The sequence below is a fragment of the Mesocricetus auratus genome, unplaced genomic scaffold (assembly GCF_017639785.1).
Source record: "Mesocricetus auratus isolate SY011 unplaced genomic scaffold, BCM_Maur_2.0 Super-Scaffold_6730, whole genome shotgun sequence".
In the NCBI taxonomy this organism is placed as follows: domain Eukaryota; kingdom Metazoa; phylum Chordata; class Mammalia; order Rodentia; family Cricetidae; genus Mesocricetus; species Mesocricetus auratus.
The window spans coordinates 89,399,463-89,417,749 of record NW_024429184.1 but is presented as its reverse complement, the minus strand read 5'-3'; the positions used below and the strand labels follow the sequence as shown (position 1 = coordinate 89,417,749).

Sequence of the window (18,287 nt, the reverse complement as noted above, 5' to 3'; positions counted from 1 at the left end):
GTCACCCCAGAACTTGTGAGGAAGATGTTTAGTAGCATTGTGGTGCCATAAGGGGGTCTTTGAAATCCCCTGGTCCATATGCCTGCTTCGCTTTTTGTTGTCATTGGCCTCTGTTGCCCTAACCCTCTTTGTTCTTTCTTGTCTCTCTACTTCCTCTTGGCTTCTGTGGGACTGGGTCCCTATCATGTCTTCTGCCAACTCAAGAACCATATTTTAGTTTGTTTGCAGCCTGGGAAGCTTTTCTCTTGCTTCAAGTGGCTCTGGAACATCTGGGGCATTAGTATGCTTCTCTTTGCTTCTCTTTTCTCGGTCATTTGCTTTAGATAGAGTCTAGTCCTGTGTTTGGTGGGAAACTGTGTGTGGTCCACCCTTGGGCAGCACTTGGAAAAGGTGGAAACATCAGGCCCTGGTGCCAGATTCTAGCATCTGTCTATGGTTATATTTCCCGGATGTGCTTGATTTCATTAGATGGGCATCCTCCCTAAGGCTAGGAACCAGGTGATCTTGCAGGACTAGACTGCATCCCTCCTTACCTTGTAGTCACTAGCCTCTGGGAGAAGGTGGGAATAAAAATGATCTGTCCAGTTCTTATTTTACAACCAAGGACCTGCAGACAGGAGCATTAAGTGGCCCAGAAGGATGCCAGAATGCTTGGTTGACTCGTGTCTATTGGGAGGACTGCGAATCTTTCTTGTTCTCCACTCACACAGTGTTTTAGGTTCTGTGTTGGTGAGCACTGTGCCTTACTTATGGCAGTGACACTGAGAATTCACCATGGTTTTCTAAACATGCCTTCTAAGGTATGCACACTGTAGAACACACATCCTCTGTGTGGCTTTACAGGAGGTGTCTGCATGAGTGCATGTGTGCCTCGAAGCCCAGAAGGGTAGTACAAGTGTCTGTCTGGCGTGGTGTCCTGGAGGGCAGGCCCTGTCAGCAGACTTCTTTCCCAGGTGACTTGCACATACATGACTGGGAACATGAACATCCAGTCACATGTGAGACATGCTCTCTCCGATGGTTCCCAAATGTTTTCCGTGTGGGGATCAAGAAGAGCCCATCATCTAATGGAGGTGTTGCAAGTATTGCTGTGGGTCCTTGTGCAAAGAGGATGAACTGGGGGGTCCGAGGCTAGTTTGGAGGGTTGTGTCTATGGGATTAGGTTTTAGCAGGGAATGAGCTAATTGTCATCCTTAGAAATTCAGAAGCTTGGAGCCAGTCATTTTCAGAGATGCTGATTTTTTTTCAGAAGTTTGCGTTGATGTAGTTTAAAGACCAAATACCAGCACAGTCAGGTTGTTTCCAGCAGACAGAACACACAGGTGCTGACTTCACCACCATCTGGGTCACCATGCGCTTGAATATGTTGCTACACCAGTGTGCGCCAGGAGACCATGGGCCATGTCCTCTTCACGTGCCCCTCGCTGTCCCTGTGTTGAGGGCATGTAGGTGCAGATCCTAAGGCCTTTTCCATTGGATAGGTCTCTGGCGTGGTACTAGGACATCAGGCCCTAGTGTCAGTCCAGCCCATGAACATCATTCCCCAGTTCAGGATCCCCAGGTTCTTGCTGTCTCCCCTCACGGTCTGTTGGCCTTACTGTGTACATCCTTCCTCAAAAGGTTAAAGATGCTCCAAACACTGACCATCTGTACATTAATTTTCTCCGTTATCTTTCCCCTTAAACACACCAAGTTACGTTTACTCTGTTGCAAGCAGAAACGGCAAAATACTTTCCAAAAGCCACGAGAAGCCTCTGTGGCCTGTGAGATGTGTTCATTTCACCCTGTTCACACAGTGATGTCACTCACGGTGTTCAGTGGTCTGTGCTAATGACAGTGTTGTTTCTCTAACAGATGTGTACATTGCAATGTTGTGTACTCTGATGTGGCCGCACTGAAGTCTCACATTCAAGGCTCTCACTGTGAAGTCTTCTACAAGTGCCCTATCTGTCCAATGGCGTTTAAGTCCGCCCCAAGTACACACTCCCACGCCTACACGCAGCATCCTGGCATCAAGATAGGAGAACCAAAGTAAGTTATCTGTGGCTGAGTTTTACTCTGCTGCTGTAGTGTCATTTAGAGGAGGTTGTCATTGCAGTAAATAAAATGTTAAGGTCTGAACATATGTCAGCTATGTTGATTTTTGATGTGTGACGTTCTGCTTGTAGCTCACCAAATCATTCTACTTTTTCCAGGTAAAGTCTTTGTCCCAAAATGTCACCTGTTATTCATGCTTTGCATCAATTTCTGCTCAACAAATGAATACTTACCCATTTTATCCTTAAAATGATTTTTAACAAGTAAGTTTTAGGAAAATTATAAAATATCAATGTTTCCGTCATTTGGAGCTTGAGACACTAGTTACAGAATTTAACTTCATAGCTAGGGCAAGCCATTGATCAGTGGGAGCAAATCCAATTTTGCTCAGTGTTGTTCTTGCTTTAGGGATGGGCTACTTGCCTGTCTGCTCCAGGGGTCAGTCAGCAGTGGGGATGGGGTATGTGGGCACAGGGGCTGGTCAGAATTCTCCAGCTGCCAGCTGCGAGGCCTGGGACTGTTACCTGTCAGCCTCGCCTGTAAGTGCGGGTCATGCTTGTGTCCCAGGGTCTGAGTGAGATGTGAATAAGGTGATGTGGCTGGAGTTTGTGGACTGAGGAGCCTGTTTGGGTTGTAGAGGAACTCTATACGCGTTGTTTCTGTATTTGCTCCCTCTGTCTTTGTGTTCACACAGTACACCTGGTGCTGGTCATTTTATTCCTGGATTCATTATGGCCATGTGAAATGTGATGGTTATGGAGGCTAGATTGGCTGTCCCAGTGTTTCGGGGCTTTGTGTGTGTGAGAGAGACTTCAGTATCAAAGATCCATTAGGGAAAGAGATGTAGATATGTAGTAGAATACCTGTGCTTCCTTATATGTCCAGTTTTTAGTTTCAGGGAAATACAATTGAATAGATACAAATGCCTCTTTACTAAAACTACTTTAAAGTCTTTTTATTCAAGTAGATCATTAGCCTGATGTTTTGTGTATTGATCCTCAAAGAGAGGCAAATTACAAATTAGAGGATTTGAATTCCATTGGAGGCCTTCACTCAGTGACAGGGATTAGTGAGATTAATGGATGTGTCTCCTGTGTTCATGATGGGAAAACTTGTGCATGCTATCAGCCTTTGCCTTGTGAGGAATATAGCCTTTTAGTCTTCACTCAAATAAGTCACTTTCTGTCAACTGGAATGGAGAGCAGAAGATTATTAAGATAAGACAATATTGTTCAAATTTGAATACAGTAGGTCTAGAATTTTCATAGCTTTACTTAAGGAAGCACATTACAGGTGCAGTGGTCCTCTGCCCTTTATCCACAATTTTAATTTCTATTAATCAAGATAAGCTGTGGACTGAAATTACTAAATGGAAAATTCCAGAAGTAAACAATTTGTAGGTCTAGGTCATACATCATTATAGATAGTATCCCGAGGACTCTTATGGTCCTGCTTCTTCACAACACCAGAGTCCCTTTGTCCAGTCTCTCTCTGCTGTATGCACTGCCCATTAGCCAGTTAGTGACCAGCTTGACTGTTGTAATATTGCAGGTGGTACTGTGTGCAGGTAGCTCTGCATGTTCTTCATAATGTCCCCAAAGTAAAAGAGTAGTGGTGCCAAGCCTGCCTTGAGAGGAGTAAAAGTGCGTTGTGTAAGTAAAGCTAAAGTTCTAGACCTTAGTAAAGAGACAGGATAAGCAATCATATGCAAAAATCATGCTAAGAGCAAATGAAAAGGAGAAAAGTGAAGGCAGTGTTAATTATCTGTCACATCCAGCAGGGAGAGTGACTGGTAACGATGTCACATTAGAGTGTTCAGTGTTTCTGTGGCTTCCGAACACCACTGGGGCTCTTAGAATGGATCCCCCAAGATAGCAGGGAAATTGCATAGGAAAATATTACTCTCATATTTTAACCCCCTCCTCCTCACATAGTTTAACTGTGTAGCCCAGGCTGACCTCCAGCTTACCAGCATCCTACCTCAGCCACTGGAGTGCCGGAATTACAGACATACGATATCACTTCTAGCTTTTTTATACGTTGTCTGTCTGTCTGTCTGTTTCTATCAGGGTTCTTAGTAAGCACATACCTAAAAACAGGCATAAATATTGTGTTCTACATTGTACAATAAGTAGCATACTGATGAAATGGAAGACAGAAGCCCCAAACTGGTGCAGCGCTATTTCAGCAGCATTAGCCTGGCACTCATCCAGTCCTCCATCCTCGGCTCTAGGCTAAGTTCAGCCCTGCTGGAAGCCTGGCTCTATGGGGGGTTCTGCTTCAACTCTGTGGACTCTTCAGGCCTGTGGTACTATGCCTGAGATAGTGCCCTTCGTACCACCTCACTCATTCAAGCTACTATAAAACTTCTTACCCTGTGGCCACTTGGGGTCCTTTTGGAGTTAACTAAAAGCAAGCCAGAGGTCCTCAAGTCAGAGGGCATTTAGTGCTGACCCCTCACAGCATTGTTTAGACGGCTCTGGTTATACAAGCGATTCAGAATTACCCAAATGACTTCTGTCAGTTTCAGTTTCTACCACACCAGTACACCATTTTCTGTATTGAGTATAAAGATGTCTAAACATATACCAAAAATCCTATAGTTTTAGAACCTCAATTTGCAAAGTACCAGGCAAGCTGTAATATGTTTGCTGTGTCCCAGACACCACTGTAAGTGCTTTTGTTTGTTGTTTTCAGTATGTGAATAGACATATTTTCCCTGCTGTCTAAAAGGACATTTTGAACTCTCTTAAATAGTTTCTGGGTAATTTGTGTCATTTTGAGCATGTGTCAGGCAGAAATGACAGTTTCCAAGTTAAGAGTTATATATAAGAGGCAGATTTGGAACAAGCTCCTGAGAAGCAAAGCCTATAAAGTGATACTGTCAGCACGGCAGGGGGATCCCTTAAGTCTGGGGAAAGAGACCTCAGCACTGGGATCTATTTATTTATTTATTTATTTATTTATTTATTTATTTATTTATTTATTTAGGTTTTTCGAGACAGGGTTTCCCTGTGGCTTTGGAGGCTGTCCTGGAACTCGCTCGGTAGACCAGGCTGGTCTCGAACTCACAGTGATCCGCCTGCCTCTGCCTCCCGAGTGCTGGGATTAAAGGCGTGCGCCACCAACGCCCGGCTATTTATTTATTTTTATTATCTATCTGTCTATCATTTATTGATGGCATCAAACAAATGACCTCATGTCTCTGACTCTTAATATGCCACATGGGGCCTGGAATTAGCGTCAGTTTACCTTGCCAGGACTGTGAGAACCAGCTACATTGTGGAGATCAGTGCTTCATGCTTGCTGGGATTTAATCAGTTGCTCACTTTGGCAGTTCCTGGTCTTAGAACTCCCTACTTAAGTATCTGCTACCACAGTGCCCTAGCTGTCCAGCCACTCATGTTACACATGTGTAGGGAGAGATCTATGTACCCATAGCTCTGACCATGCCCATTTGGGTGCGTTTCATAGGTATGTAGATCTCTCCCTACACACATGGTCTTAGAAGTATTCTTCCTTTTTAGTTTTTTGAGACAGGGTTTCTCTGTGTAACAGCTCTGGCTGTCCTGGTGCTAGCTCTGTAGACCTGGCTGGGCTCGAACCCACAGAGATTGCCTGTCTCTGCCACCCAAATGCTGAGATTAAAGGTATGCACCACCACCACCCTGCTCCCCACCCCAGGACACACACACTGTGGATTTGAGGTCCCCCATCTTGTTGTTTTACCTGTGCTCTGTATCAAGGGGGTTTCCCTCCCACCCCCAGTTTGGAAAACTTCCCCTTTCTCCTGTAGCACACTATTCCTCCTAGGCTTTTCCATTGTCATCAGGAAGTTTACTTCACATTCATGATGTGTCCCTTAGTCATACTTTCGAGTTTGTGGTAGTTTTGTTACTTGCTGTTTCTAGTTTTTAGCAGCAGCAGTAGTCACTGCTGCTTTTAATGGTTCTTGCCCCACAAAAATGTTGGCAGCATGCACTGAGAACTCATGGGTGCCCTTCCCTTGGAGGCCCTGGCTGTGGCATTTTTACCTCATTTGGTCCAGCTCGTCATGACACCTCTCTCCCTCTCATCCTTGGGAGTAATGGCATCATGACCTGCTTCTTCAGTGTGTTCTCCCCTTTGCAAAAGCACACGGGTAAAAGTCATTAGCGCACAGCCCCTGTTCAGGGTGTCAGTGCTCGTCACTGTGCCAGCCAGTTCACAGATTGGATTCAGATCGTTCCAGCTGCCTGACAATGTCTTTTTCCTTTCTTTCCAAGATCGTGACCATACCACCCCATCCCCTGCAAAAAACAAAAACAAAAACAAAAAACCCAAACTTTCATTCTGGGATGGCCTTGGCCTTGCTGGTCTGTTCCTGCTTTCTCGGAGTCAACCCAGGACCTGCTCTCCTTATGGGGAATCTTGGAGAAATGAGGCTGTGCCTCTTCTCAATGGGCCACAAAGGGAACCTCTCCTGATGGTGGTACTGTCAGACTGTCAGCTTTGGTTGAGCCTGATAGGTTTTTACCATATTCCTCACCTCTTCCCCCTTTACATTCCTTAGTGCTTTTGTTTGTTTTGCTTTTTGAGAAGAGATCTTGCTACGTAGCTAGGATAGCCTGGAATTCACCGTCTTTCTGCCTTTGCTGGGCTTATAGAAGTTTATCAGTGCTCTTGGTTAATTAGTGTTCCTTGGAGGACCCAAGTTCAGTTCCTAGCACTCTTGTCTAGAAGCTCTCAAATGCCTGCAATTCCAGTTCCCAGAGATCCAACACCCTCTTCTGACCTCCAAGGACACCTGCATATATGTGGCACATACATATACATGTGGTGTACGTACAAACACACGCAAGAATAAAATAAATTGTTAATAAAAAAGAAATGTGCCCATATCATCATATACTGCCTTGTTTTAATTTTTCTGAAAATCTTTTAAAGCAGTTTCTTTTAAAAATGCGCTCACGTAGTTGCTCTTTGTGATGCTTCATTTCACTGGACACTGAGGGCCTTCACCACATACGCCATTTCAAGCAGTAAGGAAATGAGCATCCTTGGATACCTGTTGCTGTGATGGTGAAACATCACAGGGTCCAACACTGGGCTGTATGAGGAAAGCCTGCCAGCAACGAGCTGGATCTTTCTCCCCATCTTAAGTTGAAGGTGAAAAGTGACTAATTTGGCAAGACTTTGGAAAAACATGATCTTCTGGTTACATTTGAAAGTCTTCTGTGAGTGTTAAAGCTGAAGAATTACAGCTATAATTTTAAAAGAAATTAAATTGTTTGTTTATTTATTTATGGATAGCCTTGCTGTTTAGCCCTGGCCATGATGATATTTGTAGTGTACTGGGCTGCCCTTGAGTTCATAGGAACTCCCCTGCCTCATCTTCTCAAGTGCTGGGATTATAGGCATGCACCACCATCCTGGGCTAAATTACAGTTTTGTTTGGCCTTTATGGACTGCATTGCCCAGTAGAGTTTGAAGCTATGTGAGGAGCTATCTTAAGAGCACACTCAGAAAACACAGATGGACTCATGGGCTTCCTTTCACTAGCTTCGCTGCACAGCTTTTAACTTAAACCTCTTTTCCCTCTTTCTCTTCAGCCAGTTTGTCTCCCATTCTCAGCTGTTCCCTAGGCTATTTGTCCCTGTTCTACAGTTCTTCAAAGGGGACAAGTTCCATAGGCCCTCCCTAAGGACCAGGATGACTAGGACAGTCCTAAAGGAGAGACTACTGCTCTGTCCCGGCTGCATACACACACCTCAGTGCCCCAAACACCCGTCCCCGAGCTTCAGGAGAGGTCTAAGTGGGTGGAAGAGGTTTGTTTAGAAGATTCTAGTCTGCTGAACGTTTGGATAAGGCATTTGGTATGGAAGCAGTGTCTAGTGTACAGGTACTGTGGTGTGGAAATGGTGTCTAGTACTGTTAACCATTTTTGGGAAGCATTGGGTTTTCCTGTGCTGTGTGTTTTTGTCCTTTTATCTCTGTAATTGTGTACTGGCGTAGTTTTCTGTGTTAAAATTGGTATAGAAAGGTTGATACTCAAATGTGAAAGTGCCAATTTTAAATGTAAAGTTGGGACAGGTTGTCCATGTATTAGAGTTTGGGTGTCTTTAGTTCGTTAATCAAATTCTTTTCCTAGTTACGGGACCTCGATGGAGTTGTATTGGTTTGTTTGACCTTACAAAAAAAATCACCTCCACATCCTTTTTCAGGTTAGGGTGCTACTACTGTTCAGTTGTATTGCCTTTTTCAATCTTTTTTAAAGATGGGAAGGAGGGAGGGAGAGAAGAATTGTGATTGTTTCTTGCTGTGTATACCAGCATTGGGAGGTTTTGTACAAACACCCTCATGAGGCAGAAAATGGTCACTGATTGAGATTTCTAAACAAATGTCACTGAATGTGTCTTAGAATTGAAGCCTTATCTGTGATTGAGTGATGCCAGTTGTCTTGAAAAGTTTGTACCACTGCTAAAATGTTCTTTTGTGTGTGTTCTTTCAATGGCTTCTACCTCCTGAGTTCCTTAGATGCTAAGATGTAGCTTCTTTGACCAAGACGAGGCTGACTGACTGTATCTTGCTGCGCTTCTTCTGTTCTAGAATAATCTATAAGTGTTCCATGTGCGACACTGTGTTCACCCTGCAGACCTTGCTGTATCGCCACTTTGACCAGCATATTGAAAACCAGAAGGTGTCTGTTTTCAAGTGTCCAGACTGTTCTCTTTTGTATGCACAGAAGCAACTTATGATGGACCATATCAAGGTGTGTGTGCGCGTCTCTCTTCCCGTCTCAGCGAGCTGCAGATACATGCATGGTTGTAGGGCACTGACTAAGCTGTAAAGCATGCTACTATCTAGGGAAAGAGATGGACACCGGCCCATGTCACATGCTGTCCTCATTCAGTTGGCTTTGGGCTGCCATTTATCCAGGAGTCCTGCTGTGTCTCCTAAAGACTGCTGAAAAGCAGCTGGTGTGCATGCTTTGGTTCAAAAGAATAGAAAGTTATTAGGGATCTTTTTATTTACATGAAAATGATGACAGTGAAGTTTTCTTTAGAAAAATGAAGTTTATTTTTGTTTTATTTATGGGTATATATCTGTGTGTGGGTATGCATGTGAGTGCCCTTGGAGAGCAGAGATTATAATTCTCTTGGATCTAGAACAGGCAATTGTGAACAATGTGGCATGGGTGCTGGGAATGGAACTCAGGTCTTCTGCAAGTGCAGCGTGTGCCCCTAACAGCTCTGTAGTCTTCTGTTTTGAGAGCTCTGTCACACAGGATTAGGAAATAGGAGTTATGATGAGTTATACTAATTTATACAAATATAGATACATTCAGAAACATTGAGGTTTCCCCATTGAAATTATATAAGCACTTAAATTTGCCGTGTATTTGATTTAGTCTTTCATTTTTTTTCACTCTATAAAAATAACATATAATTTGGGCATGATGGCACATACTTTTAATTGGCAGAGGCAGAAGGATCCCTGTGAGTTCAAGGCCAGCCTAGTCTACATGGCAAGTTCCAGGCTAGCCAGAGCTGCATAGTTATACTGTATCTTTTTTTTAAATTTTATGTTATGTGTATGCATGCTTTGTCTGCATGAATGTATGTGTACTATATGAATGCCTAGTGCCCTTTGAGGTCAGAAACGGGCATCAGTTCCCCTGAAACTGGAGTTATGGATGGTTGTGAGCCACCGTGTGGGTGCTAGGGACCAAACCCGGGTCCTCTGCAAGAGAGCAGTAAGTGCTCTTATTCAATGAGTTGCTGGTTTTAAATATTTAAGGAAGATTGGGTGTTGGACTTGGTGTGGGTGTTAGTGTAAGAGTCTTGTTTGGATTCTTGTCTCCACCCACTGAAGTGGCACCATGCTCCATTTTCAGTCTCGAAGGCTGTTCTTAACTAATCCCTTCCTTCCTTCCTTCCTTCCTTCCTTCCTTCCTTCCTTCCTTCCTTCCTTCCTTCCTTCCTCCCTCCCTCCCTCCCTCCCTCCCTCCCTCCCTTCCTCCATCTCTCCCTCCCTCCCTAACTTTTTTTTTATAGACAGGGTCTTTTGATGACCACCCTAGCTTGCCTAGAATTTGATATGTAAACTATGCTGACCTTGATTTTCTAGAAGTCTTCCCGCTTCAGCTTCCTAAGTAATGGGATTAAAGTCTGGTTCCGCACCTGTTCGGTTCTAGCTTCTTACTTTCCCCCTGTGATCAGGAGGCAGACAGGGAGGGGGAAGTCGCCTCTTCCCAGGCTTCTGAGATTTGCCTTTTGGAACTTGGTATCAACAAGTGGCGTGGGTGGGTGGTGTCGGGGCGGGGGGGGGGTTCTTCTTGTAATAGTGAATGTGGATGAATACAGGCCCAGGAGTAGAGACTGAGGAAGAATGGTATAACCCTGTGACCGTAGGAGGAGGGATTGTTTTTAGTTATCTGAACCTTTACCAACCTATGTGATAAGAAAACAGTGGGGCTGTTTTCATTGTAAGTACATTCTAGTGTCTAAACTCCTGTTACATTGTGCTTGGTAGGTAAGAATAAATACAATGTTTTAGGGTACCTTTGTGTTTACAATGATGCATCTCTTACTTGCTCCCTATTTATATTGCCTGGTACCTGTGATGCAGTCATGAAGGAGAATTGGAATGGGGATGTTGGGGAGGATCTCTCTCTCTCTCTCTCTCTCTCTCTCTCTCTCTCTCTCTCTCTCTCTCTCTCTCTCTCTCTCTCTCTCTCTCTCTCTCACACACATACACACTCTCTTCCCCCCTTCTTCCCCCTTCCTCTCCCTTGCTCACTCATTCCTGCTCTGTTTTCTCTTTCTGTCTGTCTCTCAGGTGACCCTTTATTACCTGATTCCTATCATGTCTGTTCTTCCAGAATACATATTGAGAACCTTTAGCTTACAGTCATCCAGGTTAGCTGCTGTTACAAGAGCTAAGGAAAATCATTTCTGAAAGAATTAAGCTGTATTAGTATTTCTTTTAAAACTGTTCTGGAGATCAAATGTAGGACCTTGCCTATGCTAGACATAATTGTATTCCTTTCGTTAAAAAGATAGTTGATTTTTTGTATTACTTTTGCTTACAATGTACAAATAATATACAATAAATGGCTTAGAAACCTGCATTTCAGCACATGTCCCAGTGCTCTTGTTATCTTGGTGAAATCCCCACTTCTTGGTGACTTCTGTCCCCAGAGTTATTCTATGGAGGAGAAATATGTTTCTGCCTTGGAACTTACAGAAAGTTTAGGGCTTGAGGATTTGTCCCTTGTGTTTTAAGTGGCTAGAAATGTTAAAAACCCAGGGACTAGAGAGAGAGTGGTCTCAACATGCCGCATGTGGACCTGTGCACACACACTTGCACACACAAGTGGAAACAGGTAAGTTGTGTACTGAGGCCAAACTAGCTGCTGTCTCTGCACACGGAAGTCTGACATGTACATGAAGAAAAGCAGGTATGACCATAGGGAAATGTCTGTCCTGCTTTTCCCTGCTCAGAGGGCCTGGTCAGACATTGCTCTCAGCCCCATGGACGGGCCAGTTGATGCTTGTGTGCATAGAGACCTGTGGCCTCGCCTCTCCTGGTGCAACTACACACAACTCCCTTTTCCTCCTGGGAAGGATAGTGTGCAAGAAGGTCACTAATACTGAACTGTTTAGCTAAGCCCTTTCTTAAGAAAGCATCCTGGGGACGTTAGAATGATGTTCCCCTTGACAGCTCAGGAGGAAGTTGGGGACAACCAAGCCGTCCTCAGGGCTGGTCTGGTGACCACAGGGACCTGAGTGTCAGAGCTCCTAAGGGACAGCTCCTGTGAATGTACTTCCGAAGCAAGCCAACAACCTGCCCCCTTATCAGGAGAGAAGGTCCCACTCACAGATAACCCATGTCTTTAGCCAGACTCTAAAAACCAAAGTCTTTAGGTCAGTTGGATCTGGTGGTACTGACTGATAACCTCAGATACTGAGTTGCAAGTTCAAGGCTTTCCTAAGTCAGCTATAGAGTAAATACAAGGCTAGCCTGGGCAACTTGATGAGACTGTCTCAAAATAAGAAGTACGAAAGTGCATATCTCAGTATGAAGTGCTTGCCTGGGATGCACACAGCCCTAGACACAATGCTTAGGACTGCAAAGGGGCAAAAAACATCAAATTGTACTGATTTTATCCCACCTACATTTGAAATCCTGTGGGTTTGGATGGCTGTTTGTTGACTATTGTATTAATGATAATAAACAGCTACACAATTTTAAAAGACCTTTTGAGTACCCACTGGGTACACTCATAGAGGCAGTACACTCCTAGTAGAGGTGAAAACTACCCAGACCCTGGCAGTACCTGTACCTAAAGGATACAAGTATTCCAAGAATGTGAAAAAGCAGCATGGCTTGCTGAATCATGGGCCTTGGATGCCTTTTTGCACATTAGCCCACTTACACAGTTCTGCAAGCAGGAAAAGTGAAGCCATCTCCAGAAATGGTCCCCACACAGAGGACTTGCTCTTGGCCAGGAAGGGGCACGTGTACTAATATGTTCCAATACAGAGTCCTGTTTTCAGAGAGTGTTAAAATGGCACTGATAGATAAGCCTTTAAAAATTGTTTGGAACTATGGCCAGTGAGATAGCTCAGTGGGTAAAGGCACCTGGCAGCTTGAGTTTGAGCTCCAGAACCATCCTGAATTCCATATGGAGAATGAGATGCTCAGCTCCCAGTAGATCCCTGACTTCCACATGTGTGCTGTGCACCTGTGCACACAAACACATGCACACAAAATAAATAAATTGAAATGGAAACATGGCTTATCGCAGTCATTAAAGTTATTTATTATGCTTCTTTATGGGGCTGGTGAGATCACTCAATGGGTAAAGGTGCCTGCTGCCATCCTGATGGCCAGAGTCTGGTCCCCAGGACTCTCACGGTGGAGAGAGCCAACTCCTGCAAGCTGTCCTCTGACCTCCACACATGTGCCATGACATGTGAGCCCCCAACAAGAAAAAAGTTAATGTTTCTTTATCCTACCCTACCCCCCCCTTTTTTTTTTTTTTTTAGACAGGTTCTTACTATATCATCCTGGCTTGCCTAGAACTTGTATGTAGACCAGGCTGGCCTCAAATTCACAGACATCTGCCTGTCTCTACCTCGTGAGTGCCGGGTTTAAAGGCGTGCACCACCACTCTTGGCTCCATTGTTTTTAATTCATCTTGATTTATTTAATTGTTTTGTCTCACTCTGTAGCCCAGGCTGGCCTGGAACTTGCTGTGTAGAGTCCCTCCTCTCTCTGCCTCATGAGTTCTGGGGTTACAGGTGTGTGCCACCATGTCTGACTGCTCCTTTATGCTTTTAAAAATGTATAGTTCTAGTTTAGGAAATATTTTCTGAATGATTGTCATTCTGTTGAATCGGTGTGGTTTGTGATAGGCGTTTCTTCTCTTTTTATAATGCAGTCTATGCATGGAACATTGAAAAGTATTGAAGGGCCTCCAAACTTGGGTATAAACTTGCCTTTGAGCATTAAGTCTGCAACGCAGAATTCAGCAAACCACAGCAGAGAGGATGCCAAGACCATGAATGGGAAAGAGAAACTGGAAAAGAAGTCTCCATCTCCTGCAAAGAAGTCCACAGAATCTAAGAAGATGGCCAGTCCCGGGTGGACGTGTTGGGAGTGTGATCGCCTGTTCACACAGAGGGATGTATATCTCTCTCACATGAGGAAGGAGCATGGGAAGGTCAGTGAGAGTGACATCCATGCTCTCCGGCGCCAGGAGGAGCATCTGTGCTGGCACGACCTTCTGAGATTCAGTCTGTGGCTCTGTCAGGAGTTAGGATTAGTGTGATCTCCATGTCTGGGCACCCCACTTTGTGGAATGGACGTTCCCAAACCCTCCCAATCCCAACTGCTTTCCCATGCACACTCAATGGTAAGGGTAGCTTGTCCATCATGTCTGTTGATAACAGGATGCCGTGACCAGCAAGGAGGAGGGGGTGGAGAGGCAGTAGTGATGATGAGCACTGCCAGTGGCCTTGTCCATCACCTGCCCTACTTTGGGTTTTAGTATAAGGATGAGCCTCATCCCTTGTGAAGCTCTGCAGTCCGACTCCTGAGATGGTTGTACTCTCTCTCTTACGATGTATTTGTTTTCACTTCATGCATATGAGTGTTTGTCTGCACATCTGTGCACCTGTGCAAGCAGTGTTCACAGAGGACATAAGTGGCTGCCAGCTCCCACTGTGAGCTGTGGGTGCTGGGAGCTGAACTGAGGCTCTGCGAGAGAGCGAGTGCTGTTGACTGCTGCGCCATCTCTGCAACCCTTGGCCTTTCTTTTTCAAATAGTAAATATACATTTCTAACTGATAAGAACTTTTAAAAACCACCTAAAAGGGCCAGTGAGAAGGCTCAGCAGGTAAAACACTTGCTGCTAAATCTGGTGACCTAAGTTCAATCCCCTGGTCCATATAGTAGAAGGAGAGAGCAGACTCCTTCATGTTGCCTTTTGAGTGCCACATTCATGGACACATGCATGTGGATACATACATAGAACAAATAAATGTAAAAATAAAAAGCAACACCTTACTTACTATTAAGGCTTAATAAGATGAGCAGAATTATTTTTGATATTACCTGTTACTTGGATACTGTATTAGACTGTGTTCACATTTTCTGACTGGTTGGGATCCATAAAGAATTCTATTACATTTAGTTATTGTATAATTCCATAGCAGGATTCTCTAGATTTTAATTTTGAGTGTGCTTTTGGATTATTGTGAACAGTAAGTTGTTTTTGGTTTCTTTGAGACAGGGTTTCTCTGTGTAGCAGTCCAGGCTGTCCTGGAACTCGCTCTGTAGACCAGGCTGGCCTCGAACTCACAGAGATCCACCTGCCTCTGCCTCCCAAGTGCTGGGATCAAAGGTGTGTACTACTACCACCGGGTGAAAATTAAGTTGTCTAACTTACGGATCATCTCTGTTGTTACTGGATTTGAAATCTTTGGGTGCGCATCTTCTGTTTATGAGTATGGGTTTGTAAGTGCCATGACTTTGACATAGAGGTCAGAGGACAGCCTTGTGTGTTGGGTCCTCTCCTTCCCTCGTTTGAGATAGTCTCTTGCTCGCTGCTGCATACACCCGCTAACTGGCCCATGATCTTCTAGTTCTCCTGTTTCAGCTCACTGTAAAAGTGCTGGCATATGCACTGCTGGGTGGAGTTCTCCACGGGTTCTGGGCATGTAGGCCAGGGTTCCTGTGCTTGTTTGGCTGGTGCTCTACTCACTGAGCCTCAGGTTGAAATCTCTAGATAAGAATATGACCTGGTACTTCACTGTTTTATATCACATCGTGAGGAATATAGTTTGTCTCACTTTTGAGATGATTCTAAAACTGATTTGTGAGTTCAAAGACATAATATCTTTAAAGAGAAAACATCATATTCTTGCTTTAACCTTTATGTTGCTTTGTCCTTGGGAACAGGTCAAAGCAGCTAGTTTACAATGAACCTTGGAGAAGTTAATTAAATGGGATATTAGTGATATTTATTAATCAGTCTCATTTATTTATTTACTTGAGCGACTCATAAAGCAAATGTGTTACTTTTTGACCCCCCAGATGCTATAAATTCTTTACCTATCACAGGAGCCCAGGTTGTACAGCCATGTTTTTATTACATTTGCTTTAGTTCATTGTCTGCTTAGATAAAGCAAGCCTTCCCTGTGGGATGGTCTGGTTTCGTCTAGGCAGCTGTGCGTTCTCATGTGTTCTTCTCACTGGCAGCACAGAACATCTTTCTCTTTTTCCCTCTGAGAGCATTTTCTAAGGTGGACTGTGTCTCTTCCTTTCATAAAACATTGTGTTCGCATCACTCTTGAGAGTCAAGTCCTTGAACAGTGCCTTCCTGGCTCTGTTCCTTCGGCAGTCCTGTTGTGTCTTCATAAGTTGCACCCTGGACAAAGGAAATCCTTTCCAGGTTCCGAACACTGATCATTTGTTTCTGGATCTCTTCGGTGACAGTCTAGTATTATGAGGCCACACTACTCTTGGTGGTTGACTTCTTGTCCTTTAGGTCACAGCTTGGCACCTCATCTAGGATTCTTATTCTTAAGTGCTTCCATGGCGGTCCTTACTTCTTTCTCCCACCAAATGTCCTTCAATCCCCAGAGTGCATCTGTGGCACTCTAGCACCCACAGCATAGCAGGTTGAAAATATTTCTTACATTAATGAGAATGGATGAGGTCTGTCTTTGAAGGCATCTCACCCCTTTTACACTTAACTTTCTCTCTAAGGTATACATGCTATTGTGACCTCCAGTATCCTGTGCTGTAGGGATCTAGAAGGAGTTGTGTGTGAGGTAACAGGCACCCTTCAATCCTTTTAGGCTAAGATGAGCCTCGGCTCTGAACTCCACTGTTCTTGTATGGGAACAGACAGTTTGGAAAGACTTCAGGAGAGTGCGGTTGTCATTCCTGTCCAGCCAGAAGCATCTAAGTTTGCTAGTTTACCTGATAAAATGTCACTCTACATTGTAAGTGCTAGCCAAAGTGAATGTATACTTGACTCTTAAGACTACAGCTAGGACTGGAAAGTAAATATATGCATGTGTGGGGTAAGTTTTCAGTAACCCAAGCAGCTGTGCTGGCCACAATGCCATCACTGCTTGGCTGTTAGTGCTGATAAAATGGTTATTTTAACAAGGTTTGGGGAAAATATCTAAGTTAGGGGTATCCTCAACTGCTGTAAATTAAGATTTTTATGTTACAATAATCTACTGCTGTATGGTGTGTGTGTGTGTCTGTGTCTGTCTGGGCACCCACATTTTTTGACATGGGTGTGAAAATCAGAGGGTCAACCTTGAAGAGCATCTTCCTCTTTTACTTTTACTTGGTGTTTTACTTTCTATTGCTGTGATAAACTACTCTAACAAAAGCAACTTAAGGGGATAAAGGTGTATCCTAGCGCCATCATGGCACATAAGTCAGGGCAGCCAGTAGGACTTGAAGCAGTTAGTCACATCACCATACTTGAGAGGCAGAGGTGATGGACGCTCACTTCTGTTTAGCTTCCTTTCTCTATGTATGCAGTCCAGGGTCCTGGTGAGGGAATGATGCCACTCACAGTGGACAGTCTCCCCACCTTAGGTAATGTTATGAAGATAATCCCTCTCAGGCGTGCCCAGAGGCCCCATCTCCCAGGTGACTCTAGATTCTTAGGATTGAACTCAGGCAGTCAGGCTTGCATGGCAAGTATCTTTACGCACTGAGCCCCTTTGCTGGCCCAGATGGTATGTATATATTAAGAGTTTAATTAAAAAACTTGTAAACCTTTGCTGCTTTAAAACTCTTTAAAGTATTTTCTTTTTAAAAGGAAAAATAGTTAAAAAGAAGAAGGCCATAGGAATTCCTCATATAGACAGCCAGTAAAATGGTGGACCATTTGCTGAGGTTGGTGCCATCATTCAGTGTGGCTGGATTTAACTTGCTCTTTGGTGATGAACTCTTTTGTTTTGAAAGCTTTGTTATTGGTGTGTGTGTGGGGGGGGGGGTGTTGTTATGCATGCCAGAGAGCTTGTGGTTGTCAGTGTGTGGGGGAGTGTGGGTGGTTGCCAGCCTGTGAGGTCAGAAGAGAACTTTCTGGAGTGTGCTCTCCTTGCACCTTTCTGTGAGTTCTGGAGTCCAGTTCAGGTCTTCAGGCTTGTGTGGCAAGCACCCTTTCCTGCCGAGTCATCTCTCTGGACCTGGTCATGAAAGCTGCTTCGGGGTGAGTCCTGTGCTGGTTTTGTTATTACTCAGTCCTTCTTTGTCTTATAATGCAGTACATTGCAGAGTATCTCTGAAGACACTAATTGAAGTATTTCTCTTTGGATCAGTACTTTTTGTATGGTAAGGCGTTTTTGTGGTAGTCACAAGCAGCGTTGAAGTACAGGTTTGTGAATCTAAATACTTTTCTTTTTGGTTTTTCAAGACAGGGTTTCTCTGTGGCTTTGGAGCCTGTCCTGGTACTCACTCTATAGACCAGGCTGGCCTCGAACTCACCGAGATCTCCTGCCTCTGCCTCCCAAGTGCTGGAATTCAAGGCGTGAGTTACCACCGCCTGGCCTCAATAGTTTTCTAACCATAGAACACCTTTCATCTTTGGGGTCTCTGTACTCTCTGCTGTAAAATTATCTGGTCAGTGTCATTTACCCAAAGATCTCCAGGCTAGGAGTCTTTCTTCCGTTTCAGGTTATGTATCACCTGATATTTTCTTTTGGTTGCTCTATCGGGTCCTTCTAAGGATC

The 18,287-nt window shown here is 44.3% G+C and overlaps 1 protein-coding gene across 12 annotated transcripts in view; it reads left to right on the top strand.

Annotated features, from left to right (window-relative positions):
• Znf532 (zinc finger protein 532) overlaps positions 1–18,287 on the top strand; it is a 118,183-nt gene that overhangs the window by 71,569 nt on the left and 28,327 nt on the right. For 10 of the 12 annotated variants that reach the window (XM_040741693.1, XM_040741691.1, XM_040741695.1 and 7 more), the window contains 3 exons: positions 1,855–2,031; positions 8,626–8,788; positions 13,466–13,747. The exons of 1 other annotated variant lie outside the window; for it this stretch is intronic. In XM_040741693.1, coding sequence (XP_040597627.1) covers positions 1,855–2,031; positions 8,626–8,788; positions 13,466–13,747 — 622 coding nt within the window. The remainder of the gene's footprint in view (positions 1–1,854; positions 2,032–8,625; positions 8,789–13,465; positions 13,748–18,287) is intronic. One more of the 12 variants, XM_040741696.1, reaches the window with a different exon arrangement.